Source organism: Brassica oleracea, chromosome C8 (genome assembly GCF_000695525.1).
Source record: "Brassica oleracea var. oleracea cultivar TO1000 chromosome C8, BOL, whole genome shotgun sequence".
Classification (NCBI taxonomy): Eukaryota; Viridiplantae; Streptophyta; class Magnoliopsida; order Brassicales; family Brassicaceae; genus Brassica; species Brassica oleracea.
In genome coordinates this window covers 37,900,120-37,925,935 of record NC_027755.1, presented here as the reverse complement: position 1 = coordinate 37,925,935, position 25,816 = coordinate 37,900,120, and the positions used below count along the sequence as shown (strand labels likewise).

At 36.3% G+C, this 25,816-nt stretch overlaps 10 protein-coding genes and 1 pseudogene across 11 annotated transcripts; 5 read left to right on the top strand and 6 right to left on the bottom strand.

Annotated features, from left to right (window-relative positions):
- Positions 1–1,455: 1,455 nt before the first annotated feature.
- LOC106309696 (probable fucosyltransferase 8) lies at positions 1,456–3,310 on the top strand. The gene is made up of 2 exons (XM_013746793.1): positions 1,456–1,640; positions 1,706–3,310. The coding sequence occupies exons 1-2, from the start codon at positions 1,550–1,552 to the stop codon at positions 3,142–3,144; spliced, it is 1,530 nt and encodes a 509-aa protein (XP_013602247.1). The 5' UTR covers positions 1,456–1,549; the 3' UTR covers positions 3,145–3,310.
- Positions 3,311–3,676: 366 nt separating this feature from the next.
- Positions 3,677–5,183, top strand: LOC106308126 (annotated as a pseudogene).
- A 335-nt stretch (positions 5,184–5,518) lies between these two features.
- Positions 5,519–6,689, bottom strand: LOC106308127 (2-oxoglutarate-dependent dioxygenase DAO-like). The gene is made up of 2 exons (XM_013745257.1): positions 6,256–6,689; positions 5,519–6,092 (listed from the first exon to the last, which is right to left on the bottom strand). The coding sequence occupies exons 1-2, from the start codon at positions 6,645–6,647 to the stop codon at positions 5,519–5,521; spliced, it is 966 nt and encodes a 321-aa protein (XP_013600711.1). The 5' UTR covers positions 6,648–6,689.
- Positions 6,690–7,664: 975 nt separating this feature from the next.
- On the bottom strand, positions 7,665–8,683 carry LOC106308129 (2-oxoglutarate-dependent dioxygenase DAO-like). The gene is made up of 2 exons (XM_013745259.1): positions 8,316–8,683; positions 7,665–8,232 (listed from the first exon to the last, which is right to left on the bottom strand). The coding sequence occupies exons 1-2, from the start codon at positions 8,660–8,662 to the stop codon at positions 7,665–7,667; spliced, it is 915 nt and encodes a 304-aa protein (XP_013600713.1). The 5' UTR covers positions 8,663–8,683.
- Positions 8,684–11,720: 3,037 nt separating this feature from the next.
- Positions 11,721–13,355, bottom strand: LOC106308128 (mitochondrial uncoupling protein 3). The gene is made up of 2 exons (XM_013745258.1): positions 12,896–13,355; positions 11,721–12,560 (listed from the first exon to the last, which is right to left on the bottom strand). The coding sequence occupies exons 1-2, from the start codon at positions 13,286–13,288 to the stop codon at positions 12,027–12,029; spliced, it is 927 nt and encodes a 308-aa protein (XP_013600712.1). The 5' UTR covers positions 13,289–13,355; the 3' UTR covers positions 11,721–12,026.
- Positions 13,356–14,087: 732 nt separating this feature from the next.
- Positions 14,088–15,186, top strand: LOC106308042 (photosynthetic NDH subunit of lumenal location 2, chloroplastic). The gene is made up of 2 exons (XM_013745152.1): positions 14,088–14,666; positions 14,985–15,186. Exons 1-2 carry the CDS (start codon positions 14,187–14,189, stop codon positions 15,081–15,083), a joined length of 579 nt encoding a protein of 192 aa, XP_013600606.1. The 5' UTR covers positions 14,088–14,186; the 3' UTR covers positions 15,084–15,186.
- Positions 15,094–16,202, bottom strand: LOC106308040 (casparian strip membrane protein 6). The gene is made up of 3 exons (XM_013745151.1): positions 15,922–16,202; positions 15,720–15,843; positions 15,094–15,445 (listed from the first exon to the last, which is right to left on the bottom strand). The coding sequence occupies exons 1-3, from the start codon at positions 16,167–16,169 to the stop codon at positions 15,230–15,232; spliced, it is 588 nt and encodes a 195-aa protein (XP_013600605.1). The 5' UTR covers positions 16,170–16,202; the 3' UTR covers positions 15,094–15,229.
- Positions 16,203–16,937: 735 nt separating this feature from the next.
- LOC106307630 (KH domain-containing protein At4g18375) lies at positions 16,938–19,461 on the bottom strand. 2 transcript variants are annotated; one of them, XM_013744634.1, is made up of 7 exons: positions 19,334–19,460; positions 18,951–19,020; positions 18,379–18,872; positions 17,925–18,287; positions 17,603–17,857; positions 17,325–17,522; positions 16,938–17,238 (listed from the first exon to the last, which is right to left on the bottom strand). In XM_013744634.1, exons 2-7 carry the CDS (start codon positions 18,976–18,978, stop codon positions 17,203–17,205), a joined length of 1,374 nt encoding a protein of 457 aa, XP_013600088.1. In that variant the 5' UTR covers positions 18,979–19,020; positions 19,334–19,460; the 3' UTR covers positions 16,938–17,202. The 2 variants fall into 2 exon arrangements, with proteins under 2 accessions (XP_013600088.1, XP_013600087.1); XM_013744633.1 differs by having other exon boundaries at positions 18,379–19,020; positions 19,334–19,461.
- Positions 19,462–20,846: 1,385 nt separating this feature from the next.
- On the top strand, positions 20,847–22,654 carry LOC106310028. The gene is made up of 3 exons (XM_013747222.1): positions 20,847–21,009; positions 21,332–21,749; positions 21,812–22,654. Exons 2-3 carry the CDS (start codon positions 21,485–21,487, stop codon positions 22,489–22,491), a joined length of 945 nt encoding a protein of 314 aa, XP_013602676.1. The 5' UTR covers positions 20,847–21,009; positions 21,332–21,484; the 3' UTR covers positions 22,492–22,654.
- A 397-nt stretch (positions 22,655–23,051) lies between these two features.
- On the top strand, positions 23,052–24,831 carry LOC106312434 (protein HOTHEAD-like). Its single transcript, XM_013749959.1, has one exon. It carries the CDS (start codon positions 23,160–23,162, stop codon positions 24,735–24,737), a length of 1,578 nt encoding a protein of 525 aa, XP_013605413.1. The 5' UTR covers positions 23,052–23,159; the 3' UTR covers positions 24,738–24,831.
- Positions 24,819–25,706, bottom strand: LOC106312436 (E3 ubiquitin-protein ligase RING1). The gene has a single exon (XM_013749961.1). It carries the CDS (start codon positions 25,557–25,559, stop codon positions 24,978–24,980), a length of 582 nt encoding a protein of 193 aa, XP_013605415.1. The 5' UTR covers positions 25,560–25,706; the 3' UTR covers positions 24,819–24,977.
- Between the last annotated feature and the right edge of the window lie 110 nt (positions 25,707–25,816).

The following is a 25,816-nucleotide window of genomic DNA, read 5'->3' as shown; positions in this document are numbered from 1 at the left end:
TAACACATGATAACCAAATTAGTATATATTCTTCAAAATTGTTCAATTATATGAAATTTTAATTTATTTACTTCATATTATCCATTATATTGATGATTAGTTAAAAATATCACAATAATTATTTTTATACATTTTCAAAATTAAATTATTAGATCAAATTAGAGTGTAGACTCCAAAATAAGTCTATAAAGTAGACTTCGTAGGAAGTCTATATATATGTAGACTTCTTTTATTACGTGTAGACTTCCGAAGGATAAAAACGTAAAATATATTTCTGTTTTTTTGTTTGGTCATAAGGGTTAAATAGTACTTTCACTATCCCTTTAGGTTGGCTTTGCATTTGACTGAAAGTGGGGTACACTTTTAGTTTTGACTTGAATATTTAGGTTGTTTTTAGCAAATGTCCCTTAAACCATAGCATGTCATAATTATCATTACTACTTGTAAATCTTTAGTTTATGGATTTCTACATTAAGTAAACATAGTTGAGGGGTTTTACCATTAAAAATATAAAAAATATAAAAAATTCAAAATTTTATAATATTATCTAAAAATTAGTAACATAAAATTTTCAAAATTAGCATTTTTCATTTTTTTTGTAAATATATGAGTTTGATGTGTTTTTAACATTAACATTATATATGTATAAATTAAAAATCTAGAAAATATAATAAAAATTATCTAAATATTTATTATTACATTTTTATTAGATAAGATATAATTTTTATTACATTTTCTTGTTTTTTACATTTCTAATATTTTAGTAATTTTACTACAGGTAAATATTTAAATAATTTTCTTGTTTTTTATATTTTTAAAAATTATCTAAAGATTTATTATTACATTTTTATTAGATAAGATATAATTTTTATTATATTTTCTAGGTTTTTACATTTTTAATTTATACGTATATAATGTTGATGTTAAAAACACATCAAACTTATATATTTACAAAAAAAAAATTAAAAAATGCTAATTTTGAAAATTTAAGCTACTAATTTTTAGATAATATTATAAAATTTTGATATTTTTTAATGTTACAACCTCTCAATTAAGTTTACTTAATATAAAAATCTCTAAACTAAAGATTTACCGGTAGTAATGGTAATTATGACCTGTTAAAGTTTAATTCATTAAATAAAATTAGTTTAGGGGTTTTTTCGTTAAATATTTAGTTTAGGGGTTTTTATCCAAAACAAATTTAGTTGAGGAGTTTTAACGTCAAAAAATCATATATTCTACAATGTTCACTTATCAACCGCAGATAATAGACTTGTGGTTCACGTTTAGTGGAAAAGGCAGGTCCCTTCCATCATTAAAAAGGTAGGTCAAAAATATGAGATTGTGATTGTACCAACAAAGAGACAAGAAGCTTCACCGTCACCTACAGTGACAGCACACTTACTATAACAAGTACAAGATTCTTCTACCAAAACTAAAATTAGTCTAGTAGTCACACTTGAACTCTTTTGATATATAGCTCCACATAAACATGTTTTAGTAAGTAGCACCTAATCTCTGGCCAAGTTTCTGAGCTCTGGATTTGAAGATGAAGCTGACAACAGTTGTCACTTGCTTTCTACTTTCATCGATGTGTTTACTAGCATTATTCACCTTCACCCATCAGCCTCTTGAAAAAGGTAAACTCATCCATCTTTTTGGTTGTGTTAAATCAAGAATGGTCCTCTTGACTTTTCTTGCACAGGTCAAAAGTATTCAAGAAGACCAAGGGATAAACTGTTAGGAGGGCTGCTTACTGAAGAGTTTGATGAAGAATCTTGCTTGAGTAGGTACCATTCTTCCTTTTATCGCAAGCCATCACCTCATAAGCCTTCTCAATATCTTCTCTCCAAGCTTAGAAGCTATGAGATGCTTCACAAGCGTTGCGGCCCAGGCACAAAGGCTTACAAGGAAGCAACAAAGATTCTTGGGCATCATGACAGCATGAGTAGATCCGTTGGTGAATGCAAATACATTGTGTGGCTTGCTGTTTATGGACTTGGAAACAGAATCCTTACTCTTTCTTCTCTGTTCCTCTATGCTCTCTTGACTGGGAGAATCATTCTTCTTGACCAACGCACCGACATAAACTCTCTCTTCTGTGAGCCTTTTCCAGGTACTTCTTGGTTACTCCCTCTGGATTTTCCATTGACAGATCAGTTAGATAGCTTCAACAAGAATGGTTCACATTGTTATGGAACAATGTTGAAGAATCATACCATCAAATGGACTACGAGGGATAATAACATCCCATCTTACCTATGTCTTTATCTTATTCATGATTATGAGGATCATGATAAGATGTTCTTCTGTGAAAGAGATCAAAACCTCATCAGACAAGTCCCTTGGTTAGTCTTCAACGCAAACCTTTACTTTATTCCATCTCTATGGTTGATCCCTAGTTACCAAACCGAACTAAACAAACTATTCCCACAGAGAGACACTGTCTTCCACCATCTAGGTCGCTATCTTTTCCACCCTACAAACAAAGTTTGGGGTATGATCACTAGATCCTACAACACTTACTTATCAAGAGCAGACGAGACACTTGGGATTCAAGTACGAGTTCTAACCAAGCCAGCCGGTTACTTCCAGCACGTTATGAACCAGATCTTAGCCTGTACCAAAGGAGAGAAACTCTTACCTGAAGTAGCTGCAACAGAATCAAAAGTTACTAATACGTCAACAAGACCGAAACTCATATCCGTTCTTGTCACATCTCTTTACCCGGAGTACTCGGAGAATCTAAGGACCATGTACTGGGAAGGCCCGAGCTCCACAGGAGACATGGTCCAAGTTTACCAACCAAGCCAAGAAATGTATCAGCAAACGGACAAGAGGCTTCACGACCAAAAGGCACTCGCTGAGATTTATCTGTTAAGCCTAACTGATAAACTTGTCACAAGCAACTCGTCTACGTTCGGATATGTTTCTCAAGGACTCGGAGGATTAAGGCCATGGATACTTTACAAGCCAAAGAACCAGAAAAATCCGTGTGTTAAAGCCATATCGATGGAGCCATGTTTCCTTAGAGCTCCGATCTATGGTTGTCAAGCTAAGACAGTGAAGATCACCCGCTTCGTTAGGCCTTGTGAGGATCGGCTCACAGGGCTTAAGCTAGTTGATTCAGCCAATGAACTTTGATTGTAAGCTCATCATTGTTGCCAAAAATCTATAAATAAATAATCACCAAAGATTGTTATAACGTCATTAAGTTTTGTAAGGATTATATTACAGGAGTTAAGCTAGTTGGTGAATATTGATTTTAATCCTTCACCAACTTCTATGTTCATCATTGTAAATCCTAAGAAATCGAAATAATCACCAAAGTATGTTTGACTATTTATATCTTTGTGTGTGTGTATGGTTGTATACTACACGTCACACACTGAAGTTTACCTTATATAATCAGAAAGAAATAGAGTAACGATTTAGTTGATAAAACAATCCAAAAACGTGACAGGCCAACTGCTAAATTTAACATGACAGTGATTACAATGGTTATAAACAGGCCTTCTTACTAGTTTAGTAGTGAAGTTGAAGGTAATGATTTAACCATACCTCTTAGATCACGTTTCCCTTAACCTCTTAATGGTCATATAACATGACACTCCATTCTCCATCATCCTGAAACCAGGATCAATATTTAATATTTACATGCAACAAAATTGAAATAATGAAGAGAGCTATGCCGTTTATAATCTCTGGGATGATGAAGCTCACGATAGGAATAGCCACTTGCTTACTACTACTATTTTGCTTGGTGCTACTACAACAATCCTCTAACATCTTCAACCACCACAAGTCCGTTTTCACAGCAGAACTTGATGAAGATTCTTGCTTGAGTAGGTATCCGTCTTCCTTGTATCGCAAGACTTCACCTTACAAGCCTTCTCAACATCTCATCTCTAAGCTAAGACGCTACGAGATGCTCCACAAGCGTTGCGGTCCAGGCACAGAAGCTTACAAGAGCGCTACAGAGAAGCTTGGTCACAATCATGTAAGCAACTCTGGTGATGAATGCCGGTATGTGTTGTGTGTGTCGCCGTTGTCAGGGTTAGGGTTAGGAAACAGGATGATCTCTATGGTTTCTATGTTCCTATATGCTCTCTTGACAGAGAGAATCATGCTTGTTGACCAGAGGATTGATACAACCGACCTCTTCTGCGAGCCTTTCCCTGGTACTTCTTGGTTTCTCCCTCTTGATTCTCCGTTGATGGATCAGCTTGATAGCTTCAACCGTGAGTACTCGCGTTGTTATGGAACAATGTTGAAGAATCATTGCATTAACTCAACTACAATCCCATCACAACTTTATCTTTATCTTTTCCATGATTACGGTGATCATGATCAGATGTTTTTTTGTGAAGATAAACAAATGATCATAGGGAAAGTGCCTTGGCTGGTCGCTAAGTCAAATCAATACTTTGTTCCATCTCTATGGTTGATCCCTAGCTTTCTGACCAAACTCATCAAGCTGTTCCCACAGAAAGATACTGTCTTCCACCATTTGAGTAGGTATCTTTTTCATCCAACAAACCAAGTCTGGGGCATGGTTACAAGGTCTTACATTGCTTACTTGTCAAGAACAGACGAGAGACTTGGGATCCAAGTAAGAGTTTAAGAAGTAACAAGTCCTCCTCCCATCAAGCATGTGATGGATCAGATTGTAGCCTGTACTCAAAGAGAGAAACTGTTACCAGAAGTAGACACTCATGAGCAAGTCCCCACCACGGAGAAAACCTCTAAACTCAAAGCTGTCCTGGTCACTTCTCTGACTTCTGGATACTAGGAGAGTCTCAAGAGTATGTATTGGGAACATCCGACTTCAACAGGAGACGTAGTTGTAGTTCACCAGCCAAGTCAAGAAGCGCATCAGCAGAGTGACAAGAAGCTGCACAACAAAAAGACCCTTGAGTATGACAGATGAAGTTGTGATCAGCGCTTCGTCTACGTTCGGATACGTAGCTCAAGGTATGGGCGGGATACTCTACGAACCAGTAAGCCACACAGGTCCCGATCCACCTTGTGGTCGTGCCATTTCGATGGAGCCGTGTTTCCATGTCCCTCCTGTTTATGGCTGCAATGGTAAGACCGGAACCAACACAGGAAACATAGTCCCTTTTGTAAGACATTGTGAGGATAGAATCTTGGGAATCAAGCTAGTTCAAGATACCTCATGAGTTTTAACTTCTATGGAAAAACTAGAGCAAGTGAGAATGTTTGAATAAAATCAAAGAGAAGTGTTGCATCCTGTTAATTTTGAAGTGTCTGACCACATTCGTTTGACCGTAATGGGTATTTGCCTCAATTCGTTTAGCTCTCTTAAAAGTTTTTTTTGCTTTCTTCAAAGTTAATTCGCGTTTGTGCAAAAATGTTAATGTAAAAAATATTTATGTATTGAAGTTCCATAGTTTTCACATACCTTAAGACAGAGTTACATCTTTACTTCTCTATCTTAGGGACACCGAACAAAAAGTACAAAAGTCTTTTTATGTCATTACATCATATTCATTATTCATTCATAGGATATAAGCTTGAGAGCTTCTCCATCATGTAAATTCGTTGCCATTCTAAGACTTCGATACCCTTTGTGACTAATAGCCTTGTACAGTCGCGGATGTTCAGCATCCACAAACTCACTTGGAGCTTCCAAATCTGTATCCATTGGTCCCAACAAGAAGGAAGCGATAGAGAACCTTGTTTTAGCTTCGTTGCATTGCACTCTATGCTTCACATTGCATAACCTTCCATTGCTCCATATTGTAGCCATGTCCCCTAGGTTGATAGCAAGTGAATTTGCTAACGGGGGTAAGGGAAAGAACGTTCCTGAAGAAGGGTCCATGGCTTCAAGTCCACTAACGTTTTCATCATCTTGAAGTATCGTCAAGAACCCCCAATCTGTGTGTAAATTCACACCAGAAGGTTTCCCAACTGCCTCGGCTTTGAAATGATACTTGTGTATACAGAACTCGCTTGGCCAAGATTTGAAGAAGTTGGTAGTATCAGCCAAACCATAACTCTCTGCTAGTCTCCTTAATAGATCTTTTGCAAGCCCACGAATAGCTTCAGCATACTTCACCATAATCTCCCTACAAAATATCAACACACAACTCAATGTTTTTTTTTTAATTGGTCTTTGGGTATTTCGGAGCTATGAAAGGACAAACTAATCCTCAAGGAAGATGTAGCCTATGTAACTCAATGTTCCGTACCCTTTTGAGATCAACAAAAAACACAAGAAAAAGAGAAAACCTTTGTTCCGCAGAAGCCTCGAGCTGGTCACAAAAAGTGTTGACAGCTTGAGGAGAAGCCGTGTCGTAGAGACCCAATGCTTCATTATAAGGATTGATTTCGCTTTGAGCCGTGTAACCACTCCATTGTTGCACATCAGTGTTACGCATTTTTACCTCGTATGGACGCTCAAAGAGATCCATAATGGTCTTCTTCATGTCAGACATCAGAGACAAAGAAACTCCATGGTTAATCACCCTGTAGCATCCCCATCTCTCGCTGGCTTCACGGAGTTTCTGATTCAAGATCTCATCAGAAACCTCTCCCAAGTCTATTGTCGGAAAAATTATACTTGTGGCCGGCATTATCTTCAATGTTGAGTTTGAGAAGAGAGGTCTTTGACTACTCAACATAACCAGAGTCCAATGTTATATAAAGAAGTTCAAGAATCAGAAGAAAACGTACGAAACTTCTCATCCTAAAATTGATTAATGATAAAACGTGTCTTAGGATAAAATAACGTTACTCTTTTTTTGGTCAATTGTAATGGATACACTAAGCATTAAATATATGAAAAAAATCATAAATTTAATAATATTTTATTTCAGTTAGATATACACCAACATTTATACACTAAATCTATGCAAAAATCACAAATTTAATGATATTCCATTTTAGTTAGATATACACAAACATTCATGCACAAAATATATGAATAAATCACAAATTTAATGATATTCCATTTCAGTTAGATATATCCCAACATTTTTTATCTGTGTCAACTTAAACAAACTCAATACACCAACATTCATACACTAAATATATGCAAAAATCATAAATTAATGATATTTTATTTCTGTTAAATATATATACCAACATTCATGCACTAGATTTTGATTGGTAGAACGGATGATAAAGCAACAGTATAATGTTATATAGAACTAGTATGCTTGCATAAGATGTAATTGCTAGACTATATATAGTTCAAAAGTCTTGAAATGTTATCCATATCTTATTACATTTTCACTTCATAACAATTTAGTTAAGAAAAGGTGAAAACTGATATGAGAACTCAAGGAACCTAACCAATTCAATGGAGCCGTGTTTCCACGTCCCTCCTGTTTATGGCTGCAAAGGTAAGACTGGAACCAATACAAGAAACATCGTCCCTTTGTAAGACATTGTAAGTATAGAATTTGTGGAATCAAACTAGTTCAAGATCCTCATGATTTTTAGCTTTTATATGAAAATTAGAGCCAGTGAGAATGTTTGCATAAACTCAAAGTACAAAAATCTTTTATTTATATAAATTGCGAAGATCCATAGTTTTCGCATACCTTAAGACAGAGTTACATCTTTACTTCTCTATCTTAAGAACACCAAATAAAAAGTAGAATAGTCTTTTTATGTCATTACATCATCATGTTCATTCATTCATAGGATATATGTTTGAGAGCTTCTCCATCAATCAAGTTCGTTGTCACTCTGAGACTTCGTATCCCTTTATTACTTATAGGCTTGTATAGCCGCGGATGTTCAGCATCCACAAACTCACTCGGAGCTTCCAAATCTGTATCCACTGGTCCCAACAGGAAAGAGACGATAGAAAACCTGGTTTTAGCTTCGCATCGCACTCTATGCTTCACGCTGCCCAACCTTCCATTGCTCCATATTGTCGCCATGTCCCCAAGGTTGATAGCAAGCGAGTTTGTCAACGGGCTTAAGGGAAAGAACGTTCCTGAAGAAGGGTCCATGGCTTCAAACCCACCAACGTTTTCATCATCTTGAAGTATCGTCAAGAACCCAAAATCTGTGTGTGCCTGCACACCAACTTTCCCGACTGTCTCGGGTTTGAAATGATACTTGTTGATACTAAACTGGATCGGCCAAGATTTGAAAAAGTTGGTAGTATCAGCCAACCCGTAACTCTCTGCTAGTCTCCTTGATAAATCTTCTGCAAGCCCATGAATAGCTTCTGCATACTTCACCATAATCTCCCTGAATATTATCAAGACATTAATCAATGTACCATACCATTTTGAGACCAAACAAAAAAAAAAACAAGAAAAAGAGACAAAAACCTTTGTTCAGCAGAAGCGTCGAGCTGGTCACAGAAAGTATTGAGGGCTTGAGGAGAAGCCAGGTCGAGGAGACCTAACGCTTCATAATTAGGATTGGTTTCGCTTGGACGAAATCTGTAACCACTCCCTGGTAGCACATCAGTGTTACGTACTTTCACCTCGTAGGGACGTTCAAAGAGATCCATAACGGTCTTCTTCATCTCAGACATGAGAGACAAAGAAACTCCATGGTTAATCACTCTGAAGCATCCCAATCTCTCGCCGGCTTCACGGAGTTTCTGATTCAAGATCTCATCGGAAAGCTCTCCCAAGTCTATCGTCGGGAAAACTACACCGGTGTTCGACATTATTTTCAAAGGAGAGTTTGGGAAGAGAGGTCTGTGTCTACTCAACACAACCAAAGTCAAATGTTATACAAAAAAAATTGTGAGTAGTGATAAAAAATGTTACTAATGATAAAAAAATGTTACTAATGACAAAAGGAGGTAAGTAATGATAAAAAACATTACCAATGATAGAAAACGTTACAGATGACAAAAAAAACGTGAGTAATGATAAAAAAAACGTTACCAGTGATAAAAAACATGAGTAATGACAAAAAAAACTTTACTAATGACAAAAAATTGTGATTGATGATAACAAAAAATATTATTAATTACAAATATGTTAGGACACGAGAATCCATATTAAAAATTACAAAGCAAAATATGATGGTTGCAATAATATAAATTGGTAAAACGTTTGAAAATCGACGTAAAAATAAACGAATATATTGAATCGTGATATAATCACTTTGTTATCGTTCATAAGTGAGATGTTTATGCATATGATTATTGAGTTCCAAGATAAAACCGAGACTGACATACTGTTTTGCATCATTCAAAACAGAATTTGCAAACTTAACAACCACACTACTCTTGAGACTTACTTTGAAAATTTTAAAGTGTTGCTGGAACTTTGTATGTGAAAGTTAATCTTTAAGATTGTTATCAATAAATGAGTTAGTTTAATTGAGAGGTTAGATATCTATTTATACAAGAGAGTAATCATAAAGTAATTTGGACATTTGTCATTATACTAAGTTTTAGTCATTTGTTACTAAGTCATCTTAATTAATCACCAAGTGTAATTTAGTTTTGCCATTTGTCACCAAAGGCAATAAGTGTTAAGGACAACCTTATTGGTGGTATCAAAGAGAGTTTCTAACTATCAATTACATTGAAAGAGCTAAAAAGAGTGGAGAGAGAAGGATGAAAAGATAGTGCAGGCAAACTTCAACAAAAGAATAGGAGATACTTCTTTACATGTGTAGCTTTATAATTGATATGTTTCATCTTTATGATTTAAGTTTAATTAATAATTCAATTATGTTACAACTAATCATATTAAAACAATCAGATACTTCTTTCCAAGATACTACCCATTGGTCATGCTCTAAAGATCCGAGTGTTTTTTACTTTCAAAACTTTTATTGTTGAGCTTTAATTTTAGGCTGACGATTAAAACTTTTGGCTTTTAAAAAATTAAAATGGCTTTGGAAATTGTTAAAAGCCTAAATCTGTGGCTTTGAAAGAAAAAACAAATCATATTAAGAGTAAAGTTAGTTATTTTGGCTTTGAAATTTTTTAGGAAAGTTTTAGGACTTCAGAAAACTTAAAGTGTGATTGGTGAAAAACAAACTTTAAAGATTTTAGAATTAAGTTAAAACTTTCAAAGCCAACAAATTTAAAATCCGAATCGGAACCTAAGTTGCTTAGCTTAGTCATTTAAGTAGTTTAGTCAGTACGTTTACTTAGTTACTAGGTAATAATCTGCGCCTTACGCGGGATGTGATTATTAATTTCGTTATTTTTAATAAAAAGACATTAAATCTGTTTAATCTGGATATTGGTTCAATTTTAAGTTATTTTTTTGGTTTTTAATCTTCTAAAATATAAGTATTATTTTAAATTAATATTCATTTTAGTTTATTCGGTTACAATGTTTTATTTTTTGGTTTTTTTCTGGTAAAAACCAAAAATTAATATTATTTGTTTATTTTCATGTTATGAATTTTAGATAGTCATGTTGAACCAATAGTTTCATATTATAGTTTCTAAACAGATAATAGTATAAGAAAAAGAAAAAAAAATTATTAAGACAAATCATTTCACTACAATTTGGTCGGTAGTGAAAGAAGCATTAAGAAAAAATATTTCAACTTTCAAAAAAATTAGATATTTCAGTTGTGGTGAATACTTAGTTACAAAGTGCTGACATCAAGGTGCACATGTATGTGTATATAAAAAGTATATAAAAATAGTTGACAAAAAGGTCTTGACATTAGTAATTTTTTACATAAAAATAAAATAAAATTATATCCGTAAATATGGGTGGGCACAGATCGAATATATGAGTATTTGGAAGCATTAGTGTCAATTCGATCTTTAGCCACCTAGATATTCGGTGAATCGGATATCCGAAATATTTTAGAATTCTAAAGAATATCCGATTTGACGTAAATAAAATAAAATTTTAAAAATAATTGAAATTTTAATAATAACATTTTATTACAAAAATAAAACATTATTTAACTTTTTTAAATTCTAGTACCTGATATAATAAATTTAATTCATAAAAATATTGTAAAACTGATATAAAGTATAATATATATAATTCTTTACATATATGTATATATATGCATATAACAAATCAAATTAGATATATGTTCCTAAAAATATTTATATTTGTGATTTGCTTCTTTTTGGATATTGTATTTTAGTATTTGATTTTTTTCGTAGAGTTACAGATATCCAAATTTTTTGGTTCAAATCAAAACGGATAACGAATCGAATCAAAATTTATGAATATTTTGCTCAACTTTATCCGTAAACAACAAAAATAATATATATATAGTTTGGCTTTTGATCGTTATCTATTTTTATTTGAACCGAAAAATCCAGAGTTTTATTGAAACCATGTATGTGAGTTTTATATTAAAAAAATCGCAAAGTGCATAGTGTGAATACACTTATGAATATAGTGTGAACGCGTTAGCAATCACTGTGAGTGTGCCATGTGTCTATTATAGTGTGAATACATTTATTACAATGCTTCTCTTTTAATATATAAGAGATTTCATTTGTCACCAAATGGATTTTATTTAGTCATCAACTTACTAAGACTTTTTTTAATTGTCTATAAACAATTTCAACATTTAACTCAGCCCATAGAATTCTAAAATGTGGTGGTTTTTTTCATATAAAATATAACATTTGCTTCATATTAAATTAGATTTTTATCCAACTCGATAAACTTATAAAATTCTACTCACACGTACTTAATTTTTACTTAGCTCGATAAACTCATAAAAATAGTTCCAACAAAATATATACCAACATTCATGCACTAAATATATGAAAAAATCATAAATTTAATGATATTTCATCTTAGTTGATATACACCAACCAACATTCATGACACTATATATATATGCAAATTTTAATAGAAAAAATACTTGAATTTTTACATATCTTTTCACAATTTCACTTCATAACCAATTTAGTTAGGAAAAGATGAAAACTGATATGAAACCCCAAGGAAATCAACCAATTTATTTAAAACTAGACTTGAAACCAAACTGGTATTGAATCTTACCCTAATGGGAAACTAAGAGTAAGATGTTACTTTTCAAAGATGTTTCAGAACCCCAAAGCCTCAAATTAGCTTTTACTAGAAGGAAGAGAGACCAGCAAGCTGTCTAAACTTCTCATAAGAGACCCAAAACACAAACTGCCATGGTCCAAGCCTCCCCCACGTCGGCAAAAAGCCTTTCCACAAAGCTCTTACTCCTTCAAACCTAACCGTCTTCACCAAACAGTCATACGAACTTCTGTACACACCTTTCTCACCCTGATTCATCATCCTCGTCTTCACCACATCTGCAGGACAACTCAGAGTCGTCGAAGCAAGACCCGACATGATAGACGCAAGAGTGTGCGCGTAAATGTTATCCCCGCCCGAGATCTTTTTATCGATGACAAAGTGTTTGGCGTGATCGTAGCAAGCTAGCTCACCCATATTCACTAGAAACGCTCTCTGAATGTTCGGAACAACACCTTTCCATAACCCTTTCACTCCTTCTGATTGTAGGATCCTGGTGAAAGCTTCGATTGGTCCAGAGTACCTCGGTTTCAGACCTTGGCTCACCAATCTACCATCTGCTTGCATTCTCACTTTCACCAAATCAGCTGGGCTAGCCACTACCTGGATTACTAACAAGAACACAACACAGGAAGCATCTTAGTTTGGTGTAGAATAGATAACACTCAAAGCTCAATCCGAAAGATATAAACAAACTTAAAGATCTCATCTTTATGCCATCGTAGTACTAACAAGAAGCAAGCAAAATGATATAAACAACACTAAAGATCTCAGCTTTATGCCATCGTAGAACTAAGAAGCAAGTAAAATGATATAAACAAACGTAAAGATCTCAACTTGATGCCATCTTAATACTAAGAAGCAAGCAAAAATGATATTAACAAACATAAAGATCTCATCTTTATGTCATCGTAGAACTAAAAAGAAGCATTCTTTACCTGAGCCATTACACCAGATAACCCTCCGAGGAGAGCCTTTGTGGCCAAAGGAAGAGACTCTCCGTTGATAGCATCGGATCTGACTACGAACCCTTTCAGATTCTCGTAGCCGATGATTCTGATCGGCGTGTAGAAGAGGTGTCTTATAATCGCCGGAGAGAGACCTTTGTAGAAACCCATCATCCCTTCCTGCCTCATGATCTCAGACACCACTCCGATGGCGCCGACCCGGTGAGCAGCCGAAGCGGATCCGGGAGCATAACCATGGAGCTGCATTCTGGTCTTTGTGAGATCAATCGGAAACGTAACTGACTCTGCGACCATTGCCGATAGTGATGCGAGCACGATCCTCTTTTGGGTTGGCGCTTCTCCGGTTACTCGGCGCCGCTCCATTTTCCACCGGCGGGTAAGTTACGAAGTCGCAAAGTTTAACAACCCAAAAACTGATTTCGCTCGTCTATTGTCTATGAAACGACATCGTTTTGGTTACACTAAGACAGTATTTCTTAACCATGGGCATTCGGTTCTCGGTTTGGCTCCAGTACGGTTCTTTCAATTCTTCGGTTATAAAAGTTTATGATCTGTTAGGGTATTTAGAAAGTTCGGTTCGGTTTCAGTTCAATTATTTTGTTTTTCGATTTGGTTCCGGTAATAAAGTTAAAAACAAACTTATATCTGAAATAATTTCTTATTTCAGTCGGTTCCAGTTTTGTTCCGATTTTGGATTAAAAAGTCAAAAATCCAAAAATTTTGTATTAAATATCAGTTTTTTTTTTGTGTTTAGATAAAAATTTGTATAATTTTAAATATTTTGGATAAAAATATTCTAATAATTTAAGTTTTTGGATATTTTGACTTACAAATAATACTTTTTAATTATTTGATTATTTTAAATTTAAATATAGCTAATAATTATAAATATATAAACTATATTATAAAAATTCGAATATCCATCCGATTCTCAGTTTGGTTTTGGTTCGGTTTTAAAAATATATGATCCATTTATGATTGATAGGATCCAAACCCGAACCAAACCTTATTTTTGGTTCGGTTCTTCGATTTCGGATAAATGTGTCGAGGCCTAATATTTTCCATGTAACCATGTTCACTCATTTTTATGTATATTTCATATTTTAATAAAAAAATATTAGGGATAAACATGCGGTTGACAAATAAAAAAGCCATTGCCAATGTGGCAAAAATGAAGATCCACTAGACAGTATTTTCAGCTCCTCCCATTTCATATCCTCAAAAACAAATTTTTAAAAAAGAAAAGAGAAACGAAAATCCGATGAGCTCCTTCACCACCAAAACTTCACCACCGTATCTCCGCCGGTCAAACGACCATCGCCGTATAAATCCACTAATCTCCATCATTTGCTCCGTAGGAGAATCCCAACAAGACAGCTTCACTCGCCGGAGAACCCTGACATCGCTTATAACACTCACGGCCATCGGGGCCGGTGCCATCGCCACTTCATCAGCATTAGCACAGGAGAAATGGGGAACGAGGTCATTCATTAAGGAGAAATATTTCCAGCCAGGTCTATCGCCGGAGGATGCGGCGGCGCGTATAAAACAGACGGCGGAAGGATTAAGAGACATGAGGGAAATGTTAGACCATATGTCGTGGAGGTACGTCATCTTCTACATAAGACTAAAACAGGCTTATCTGTCTCAGGATCTGACCAACGCCATGAACATCTTGCCGGAGAGTCGCCGGAATGATTACGTTCAAGCGGCAAATCAGCTAGTCAGCAACATGAGTGAGGTATATAAGCTACGTAATTAATGCTTTATATATAAAAAATGTTTAAACATTGGTGTGTTCGTTTCTATATATATCATTGAGGTAAATTACATAACTATTGAATATATGTTTTATAAAATGTATATAATGTTAAAACGGTTTAAATTATCTGGAATTCAAATACCACAATATTATTCATCTAAAAGTTATATTATAATTACAAGCTGAATGAAAATCAAACCATACGTACACGAATACTTGTATTTTTATATGGACATGGTATTCCATATTTTTATCAACGTTTTATAATAATTTTGTTAAATGTTTTTGATGAAATAGTTGGATTTTTACGTACGGACGCCGAAGGTGTATGAGTCGTATCTCTACTACGAGAAGACATTGAAATCGATAGACGACGTGGTGGAGCTTCTTGCCTAAATGTTATATCTTCACATGAAATCTCTGTACTCATTACATTACGTTACATTGCATTACAAGTTTACATTATATATAAACTTAAAAGATCATATTGTAGATTAGATACACATTTCGCCACGATTGTGATGCTGAATTAGATAAATATCTTAGTGGCGCGAGAGAGAGATACCGGAATTGATAACAACAAGCATGAGCAAGATCACTGCGCAGAAAGAACCGATGAGAGATCCTGAGATGCGTTCGCAGAATCCGTCAAATTGCTGGCAAATCGGCGGCCAGTTAGCAGTTGTGTTCCCCTCGTGAGCTAAATACACGGTTGCTGTCGCTGCAGATGCACCACAGCTCACCAAAGCCAACATCACCTTGTTATATATACATAGAATCAAACTTTTTAAGTATTCGGTTTGTTAGATACAAAATTACATACATGGATTTATATAAGACATAGGTTTTCTTGAGATAGAAGTTAATCGTCTTGTGGCACACGTTAATTTGCTATGTTTATGCTTACGTGCTGTTGTCCTATTGAAGCTCACGAAATAGTAGGTGTAGTGTTATAGAAGAGGAGTACAACTATATACTTTGAGCTCATGAAAGACTAGCTATAGGTGCAATTTTAGAGTAACTAAAAATTACCGTATCGATGGCGAGCAAGATGATTCTTGAGGTTTTAGCTTTAGTACTGATGATATGAAAGATACTCACAGGTAGTGAAAGAACCAAATATCCACCAGCAACCGCGTTTGCAACCACAAAGAACCTATGAAACAGACCAATATGGGTTATCTATGGAAAAAATATACCAAACTAACGTAACTGATCTCATTGAGTATATTACATGAGCGTTGGTAAGTCGCTGTATTTAGCTTTAAGGAGTACAAGCTGAGTCAAAGAGACAACTGATTCTTGTGTTGTTCCCATGGCGAGTGCGCTTCCTATAGTTCCGAAAACAGCAAATAACCGAAAAACAAATCCAAGAGTCGATATTCCTTTCTTTATAACCAGCTTTGGCTCCAGAGTTATAACTTTTCTAGATGGTGTAGATGAGGAAGTTTCCCCAACTTCAATTTGCTTTGCTTCCTCCATTTTTTTTATCTGTGGATGTTACACAAAAGGGTCTGTCCACAATTTATATGGATGTCCACAGTGAATAAATTCAAGAAGTGGTTAAGACTTTGAATAGTTGATTATATAGTGAAGAATATAAGAAAATTGTAAAGCATAAGTGTAGTATTCATATAAAGACAGAGAAATTAGGTTTTTGCTGAGGACATACAATGAGCAAAGATTAATTTGTAATCTTGTGTATTATCTATCCCCTCTTCACCTGCTCTGATTTGTTACATCCAACAACAACCAATAAGAGTTCTATTTTTTGGCATTATACTCATGTCCTTAATTAGCTATTAATCTAAGCTATAAATTACTTCAAAGTGTTTGCTAATTTGACTGCAGTTTATCTGAAAGTTTGAACTATAGTGAAATCATTTTTTGTTTTTTTTTTTGTTTTTACTGCAACTTTGTATGTAGAAAGGAATAAAAACTTAGTGAAATTTTTAGAAAATCCATATGTTATAAGAGCAAAGGAAGAAAATATTCAGAGTATCCTGACACAAATATCAGGCATAATGAAAGAAAGTCAAAATATTGAGCCTTCATAGAGATTTGTAAACTGAATCCAAATCCAGTGATTGGAGTTTCGACTATGTAATCTGTAATTCATTCTCACACTTAGATGTTGTAGGACCAGTTATAGCTCGTGCGTTGTGTCATGCCATGCTTGTTTGTAATATAGTTTACTTAGTTACCAAAAATAGAAATGAAAACACTATTGAAATTCAAATAGTATAGCCAAAGTAAATAACAAATAAATAAGCAAAGGAAAAGATGAAAAGACACCCTCATGTTTACATATCTTATGTGAATTATATAGACAAACTTTTTTATTTTAATTATTACAAAGTAATAAAAAATTACATCAACATATAAGTTCTGAAACTGTGGAACACTCCCAGTCTTGTTGTCTCTTGAATAATATTTGAAAACCATAAACCATTACCTTTCTTCTTCTTTTTTGTGCTAAAACCATTATTACCTTTATAAGATGAGCCTTCTCGCTTTAAGAAACATAGTTTCTTCTCTTGGAATTTGAACTCTGCAACAACAAATCATATACTTAAGTTGAATATCCTGATATAAAGATCGATACCTAACATTTTCTTCATTGTTACCAGTACGTACCAGTTTACTATAGTCTTGATCTCGGGAACCATCACGCTTTGCGTATTTGGACCTCTTTGAAGATTCAGTTGCTTGAGGGATATATGGGAAAGATGTTGGTAGCAAGACAAGTCCATGATTCATGTCGAAAGCGTTAGCTCTTAATCGCAGTATTACTTGCGTAAGAGCTTTCATAGCTGCATCAGGACTTCCAGTAATCTGACCACAACAAAGCAAAATATTACCTTAGTTTTTACAGCAAAGGGTTCTAATAACACATTTTAATTATGTGTGTTTACCTGAACCATCTCCTCATCTTCACGTGCAATTTTTGGTACATTTTCCTTTTGAAGAATACGGATATTAGCTCGTGTTACACTCCTCATCTCGGATATAACAGCGCCACCTTTTCCAATGAGGCACCCTATATGGGAGCTCGACACAAGTAAACGAGTGGAGATTGTTGCATCATTTGTATCTTTACCAACTTTCTCACTGCATCTCTCTTGTAAACGTATGGCTGCATTCACCGTTGGTGATTGATCCTCATAGAACTATACAAAAAAAAAAAAATCGTTTATTTAAATAATAAGATCTTTATATGAGATTTCTTTTGGTTACCTCTTTTGATGAAATGAAAATGATGCTATCATCTTCTTCAGTTTCTGAGGTATTAACTCTAATGGTTGCACCAGTTTCTTGCCTGATCTGATTAATGAAACCACCCCCTTTCCCTATTACACCTCCAACATTTTCAGCTGGACAGATGAAACAAACACAAAACTCAGTCGAGTCCGCTAGGTCTCTCCGTGCAGTGTAGTTTCTGTGAGAGCCTGTTAATGGTGCACACATCAACATCCCTCCAGGTTGATACATTGTACTTGGAGAAGAAAGGAGAGAGTGCTGAAACCGTGACGGATTATCATGAAGCAGAGAAGCAACTTGATAAAGAGCCTCTCTAACAACCAGAGGCTCTCCAATAATCTGAAAAGAAAAAAAAATCAACCAACAACACACACACATGAGCTAATCTTAGAAGTCATATATAAAGACTTGTGAGAGTGTATTCTATCACCTGAAGAAGCTCATCATGGCTCAAAGTCAAAGCACAGGGAGGTAGGTTATCTTTAATGACACGAATCTGAGCATTGGTTTCTGTACGCAGCTTCTGGATGACTTGTCCGCCTTTCCCGATAACGCAACCGATCTGGTCTGAAGGCACAAGCATCCTCACAGTAACCATTTGTTTTCCGACAAGATCCTCATCATCATCATCATCATTGTCATTAGTGTCTGCTACAACCATGTCATGAACCTTGAAAAGAGCATCCAAAGCAGGGCAAACAAGCTCTCCATCTTCTCCAAAATGATTCAACTCATCGCTAGTGGAATATATTGTAACAACACGCTCCTCGCAACCGGGCAAAGTTTCGTTGATCCTCATGTTTGACTTTGTCTCGGACCTTATCTGCTTTGCGATCTCACCGCCTTTGCCGATAATGCTCCCAGTCTTTTTCACAGGGCACAGGTAGCGATACACAGTGTCTTCAGAGCCAATAACGTTGTGATCTGTATCATCATCATGAAGATTTCTTCTCTTACTTCCTCCATTTCCAGGAAACTCAGATTGGAAGTTAGATCTCTTACCATGGATGTTCCTCAGAGTACTAGCCATCTCAACAGTGACGAGGAAGTAAAACCACAATGCCTGAGGAAGCTGGATGGAAACAAAATATAGAATTAAGAATGATCAGATCTCAGCAGCACAATAAGGTCTAGTTTCTTAATTTGGAAATTTTCAGACATAAACAGCTTGACTCCATCGGTCAACTATTCTAAATCAGGAAACAAATAGACATTATATCACATCTGTATCCAGAAACTAGTTTTCTACGAAAATTGAGCTCACGAGAACCATTACGGACCCAACCGATCAAGATCAGTGACACATCACCGACCAAGATTAACCAGTTTACATGATGAACTCCATTTTACCAATATTTAGAAATTTGAAACATGCAAATACTTACCGGAGAAGAATTATTCAACCGTCCGTCTTGCCGGAAAAAAAATGTAGCCGCTTATCTCTTCGCTTCTGCTGCTTCTACGGTGTGTTTTATTTTCGGTTTGAAAGCAGAGAAAACAAGTAATGGGGCCAACGTTTATAAATGTAAACAAACATCTGTAGGTTAAGCTTGACAGGTGGCTTTTTAGCTGTGTAATTTAACTGTTCTTCGGGACGTGACGGCACGTATCAATAATGGGCTCTAACCATCATTTAAATAAATAAAATACATTTACCTGAAATTAGAATAAATGATTTATTTTCGTTATATTATTATTTATGACGAAATAATTATTAAGACTTTGATAAACCAATATGATAAAAAAAAAAATTATTTTGTACTTCCAAGGTCAGTGATGATTACTTGATTAGTATTTGATTAAATGGATATAAAAATGAAATTCTTACAAGACTTTAATTAATATCACCAGCGACAAGCATTGGAAAGTAATGTTCAACCATCATTATAGTTTGGTGAACTAATATTTTGAATTGCTAACGACTGCATAAATGTTGACAAAAATGTAGCAATCTTTATTATAGCTTTAAGATGTTGCATTTTATAGTGTTGTTTATATAAACAGTTGAAACTTTTGATAGATTGATTAACACTAACAATTGATGAAAAGAATAGAAAATAAACTAAATTATTATTGACTTATAATTTTCTTATTCAACTTGTGTCTGGTGGTGGCATAGGATTATTGTGTAGCTGGGGCTGTGAATTATACATATCTTGAAATAAAATTACCCAACTAGTCTGAACGAACTTGTCTTTGGTTGGCATGTGCTAGATTGAGACTTTCTTTTTTTTTTTTTTTTCTTTTTTTTTGGTCAAAGTGCTAGATTGAGACTTTCATATCTAACTTTTATAAAGAACAAGAAGAGTATATTATCTGTATATAAATAATGATAACAAAGGCAAACTAGTATAGTTAAATTATCCAATCGGTAGGCTGTAGAAACTAGTCGGCAGATATGCGTAGAAATTTGATAGTCAACGTCGTTAAAAATTGCTAATACTATTCATTAACTCAATAATCGGTTGAAATTTGAAAATAACCAAAAAGCGGTAGTTCAAAACATTCAGAGAAACTAACTACGCCTATTCACAATAATAGAGCTCAAATGATTTTTTTGAAATATTAACATTGGTATTGAAAAATTTATAAAAAACTCTAGGAGTCTCTCACCCATACTGTAATTCAAGCTGTGCAACTGAGAATCTCTAATCCTTCACATAAATATTCGATAGATTATTTTAACAATCTCTTGGTAGTATTATTAATCTTCCTTGACAAAATTCAGTGAATTCATTTTTTCATACAAATTAAATGAATTATGGCTTATTCTTTGTCAACAAATGCATTCAACTTTTGGAGTAGACTAATTAGTGATTTTGATACATATATCCTTTGTATAAAAGTTTCCTGATAATATAGTACAGTATCATTTAAATAAGATAGAACAAAAGCAAAAGGTAAAGCTTACAAAAACAAAGAGTATACAGTAAAGAAGAAGAAGAAGCAGAGTACCTCTCCCCATTTCCAATAAATTAGGGTTTCTTCGATCGAATTGGCGACAAGCAAGATCATTTTCTTCCGACAACAGTCCAGATTTGTCTCTCCGAGTTTCGAAACAGTAAGCCCTTTACTTTACTTCACTTTGTGTCTGCAAATCTTCTAACTGATTTTGCTGTCATTTCGAAATTCATAATGCATCTGCAATGAAATCTCTTGTTTAGAAGACAATGTGGGGTTCGTTGATCAATAACATTTTGTCATTTTGAAAGCTAAAGGTAAGATCTTTGCTAGTCATAGGATGAGTGGGAGATTATTGGGTGTTGGGTTGATTAGTTACCTTCCATTAGTTTCAAGATTTTAACTTTCTGTGGATTGGTTCTGAGTAATGTTTGTTTTTGACGATTGAAAGTTTGAATCTTTTGGTGCTTTTTGATTTTCAGAGGTGTGTTAAGCTAAAGGACAAGGAACATATCCGAATCCGAATATGTTTTTTGCGAAACGTATCTCATAGTTTATGTAGTTGGAGCGGTGTTTAAGCTTTGATTTGGAGAGTCCTCAGACATATATAGAAGCTAAGCTGTTGTGAGCTTCAGATGGGTTCGCTCTGTTGTGTGGCTGCCAAATCAGACAGATCAAACTCTCCAAGTCATGACTTTTCCTTTGGCCCTCATGAGCCTTACTGGAGGACTAACTCAAGTTTCTCTCCACCTTCATCGAGATGGGATCTCCATGGTGTAACCGATGGTGTTAGCTTCTATGGATCTTCCACATCATCAAACGCTAACGTTCTTCGTAGTCCTGACCTTGCACAGACTCTTCATTGGACACCCAGTGACTTTGAATCTGCAACAAGAAGAGGTTTGCGCCACATTCTCATTATTTAACAAAGCTTCTTTTTCTTGACGTTTTGCTTCTCGCAGATCAAACTCCTAAGCGATTTTCCCTGTCTAAGCCGGTTCATCCTATACTGCATCCTTCTGATAACGCTAGAGAAACAACGTCTGACTCTGCGGATGCCTCCAGCTGGAGCAGCGGGACACCAAGCAGCATCGATTCCACGGATGTTCCCGAGCCACTTCTTGATGCACAACGAGTGGTGGCCTCAAGTACGTTTAAATGCGGATTGTGTAACAGATACATCTCGCAGAAGTCTCCTTGGGGGTCACGGTCCATCATGAGGAACAGAGACATGCCTGTCACAGGAGTGCTTCCTTGTCAACACGTCTTTCACGCTGAATGTCTTGACCAGTCAACTCCAATGGCTCACGGTAGTGACCCGCCTTGTCCGATATGCACCAAGCAGGAAGGAGAATACTCCAACAAATCACATAACATTGTCCAGAGGCTTAAACCGCTTTGTGAAGATGGGGCGTCTACAAGACAATGGGGATGTGGTCAGGTTGGTGACTGTGTTGAGAGTGCTGTTAATGTGCCGCCGAGAAACACCATGCTGATGATAAACAGGAACAGGATAAGGAAGAACCTCTCTTTGAGAGGAAACTCAAGCAAAGATTCTCCAAGAAAAATCAAGAAAAGTAACTCATTTGCCTTGGAAAATCAAGTGTCGCTTGTGCATAGAGGGAAACAGAAAGCAGCTTAATGGTAGCTGGAGAACGTTTAACCTTTTGACAAGACTGATCTTGGAAGATCATTAAAGGACTGTAAAATATTCATTTTGGGAGATGTGTAAGCAAATTTGTTTAGGTCTTTGATTGTTATCTATCATGTAATCAGCTAAATTGAGTAAACCGGTTTGTGATTCATTTAACGGTTAAGTTCTTTCAATATTTCTTTTCTAATTACATGACTTGAATGTGTCTGTTTCGTTTTTTGGTACAGTCCCACCATACATTACTTTGACAATGGAGGTGGTCGGTTCTTTTTAAACCTCTAATGTTGTTAATTTCTAACTAACGTTGTTGCTTTGTCCACTCAGAGTTTTAGTTGGAACAGCAAAAAAAAAAGTAAAAACCATCATTATCCAGAAACTGACTTTAAGGCATGGATATATGATTATGAAAGGAAAATTTCATAATTATTCCAACAAAGAGACCATTATGATCTCTAACCATGCGCTCTCCTTAGCACCAAACTTTATTTACTTATCTATGTTTGTTGACCATTTTCTCTGATCATTATGTCTACACTGTTACTGCCTTAAGAGACACAAAATCATCACTTGGGCAGTTAGGCTCACAACCTCTTCCATTATAAACCAAATAATCCTTTTGCTTCAGACAAAAACTCCTGTCTTTGATTCTTAAAAACATGTCTCCTCTTGTGTTTATCTTCATCATTTCTATGTTCATTAACTTGTCACAAGGAGCAATACAAATGCCTTACATGACCTCTGATCCCAAAGAAGTCTCCGGCAAGTCATTCGATTACATCGTTGTCGGAGGTGGAACTGCAGGATGCTCCTTAGCAGCAACACTCTCTGAGAAATTCTCTGTTCTTGTCATTGAACGTGGTGGCTCTCCCTTTGGTGATCCATTAGTAGAAGAAAAAAAATACTTTGGATACTCACTGCTGAAAACAGATGAGTACACATCCGTTGCGCAAAGTTTCACCTCAAGAGACGGAGTTGAGAACTACAGAGGACGCGTTCTCGGTGGATCTTCTGCCATAAACGGCGGATTCTACAGCCGAGCTAGCGAAGAGTTTGTGAAGAAAGCTGGTTGGGACAAGGATCTGGTCCAAGATTCTTACAAATGGGTTGAGTCTAAAGTTGTCTTCATGCCGGAGTTGACTCAATGGCAATCCGTTGTGCAGTTTGGTTTTCTTGAAGCGGGGTTTTATCCTTACAATGGGTATAACTTGGAGCACACGCAAGGGACGAAGATTGGTGGAAGCATATATGATCAGTGTGGGAAGAGGCATACATCTGCAGATCTTTTGGGGTTTGGGAGACCAAACCACATCACTGTTCTTCTAAACGCGACTGTGAAGAGTGTGATCTTTGATGGTAATAAGACACGTGCGGTTGGAGTTAGGTTTATGAAGAGTGATGGGAGCTCAAGTAAGAGCTATAAAGTTCACGTTGAGAAGCGTAGAGGCGAGGTTATACTCACGGCTGGAGCTTTAGGTAGTCCTCAGATTCTCCTCTTAAGTGGAATAGGACCTGAGGACCATCTGAATGATCTCAACATCCCTATAGCTGTCAACCTCAGAGATGTAGGGAGAAGAATGTCGGATAATCCAGCGATTTCTCTTCTCGTTGATAGATTCTCGCAGAACCGAACACTGGAGCCACCTCAAGTGGCAGCTATAGCAGAAGGTTACAAGTACATACTCGAATCAGAGGTTCTTCCAACGAATATCACCACAACAAGGATCTCCATAGCGGCGAAAATCGCGTTCCCCAAGTCCAGAGGAAGGCTAAAGCTTAACAGCACAAACCTTAGAGAGAACCCTTCGGTGAAATTCAATTACTTGGGAAGCAAGGAAGACCTTGAGGCTTGCTTAGAGATGGTTCTCCTACTTCAGCACGTTGCGAGGTCAGAGACCGTGACGTTTTACCTAGGGTTGCAGAACCGGGAGAAGCTTTTGGCTGGTGATGAGGAGCTTAAGAGCTTTTGTAAAGACAATGTGAGGACTTATTATCATTACCATGGAGGTTGCGTTGTGGGATCTGTTGTGGACGAGGATTATAGAGTTAGTGGTGTGAAGAGGTTGAGAGTTGTGGATGGCTCAACGTTTGAAGAGTCGCCGGGAACAAACCCTATGGCTACGGTTTTGATGTTGGGAAGATATCAAGGAATCAAAATGCTTAAAGAACGAGAAGCAGAGAAAGAAGGAGATGGGAGTTTTCTTAGTCCCCAAGGAAGCCCACAACCACAACCCTAGTCACTCTTACCCTTCTCAGACAGCAATCACTTCAACCCTATAATTGAAATCTCTGTTTTGTGTTGTTTGTGCAATGAATCATGTTCTTGTAATGAATCAATTTCAGCAAACGAATTCTTAAATGAAAACTGGAAATATCTTTAAAAGAAATAAATATATACACAAACACAAATCAAAAGCCTTGAACCTAAGCCTCTGTTTCATCTAGAGGGGTTCGAATCACCATCGTCTTCTCTGTACCTAAGCCTCTGTATCATCTCGAGGGTTCGAATCACCACCGTCTTCTCCGTCTCTTCTTCCACCGGTGCTAACAGATAGCCCAATCCAAACCCCAACTTTCTTCTCTCCCTCCACTTCCTCAACAGGCATCTCGTACCTACACAACGGACACGTGGCGTGCCTCCCCAGCCACTCCTCCACACACTTTGAGTGAAACTCGTGCTTACACGGCATCTCCGCCGCCACGTCACCATCCGACCACTCCTCCAGACAAATCGAACACCCTCCTCCTCCTCCTCCTGCTCCTGCCTCCTTATCTCCTCCGATCACGACACGTGGCATACTCTCCACCGACGATTTCGACGCCGGAGATCTCCCCTGTTTCCCTGACCCGTCGCCGTTCAAAAAATCCTCGAGTCCGACAGGCGATCTGATCACAACCACTCTCTGGATCACCGAACCGCGACGATCGGTGGATTCTCCGCCCTCATCGGCTTCTCCGTCGGCTGAAGCAAAATTCACCGGTAAGAATCCACCTTCTTCGATCCTCCTGCGGAACACAGCCGCTAACGCACGAAAATTCGCCTCCGTATCCGTAGACATCACTCTTGAAAGGAGAGATCTTTTTGAGAGAGAACAAGAGAAATGAGCTAACTTTCTCGGAGGAGAAGGAAACTGAAAAGAATAGATGCAAATCGGAGAAGGAAGACTAAGAGGTTATATATGTTAGCGGACATGTTTTACAGTGAAGCTGGCAAAAAGGTTAGAGAAGAATCTAGAACCACTGTTGTTCAAATAGTCTTTAACTTTTTTAACATTTTTAAATTATTTATTATTTTTAATATTCCGACTCCTTATCC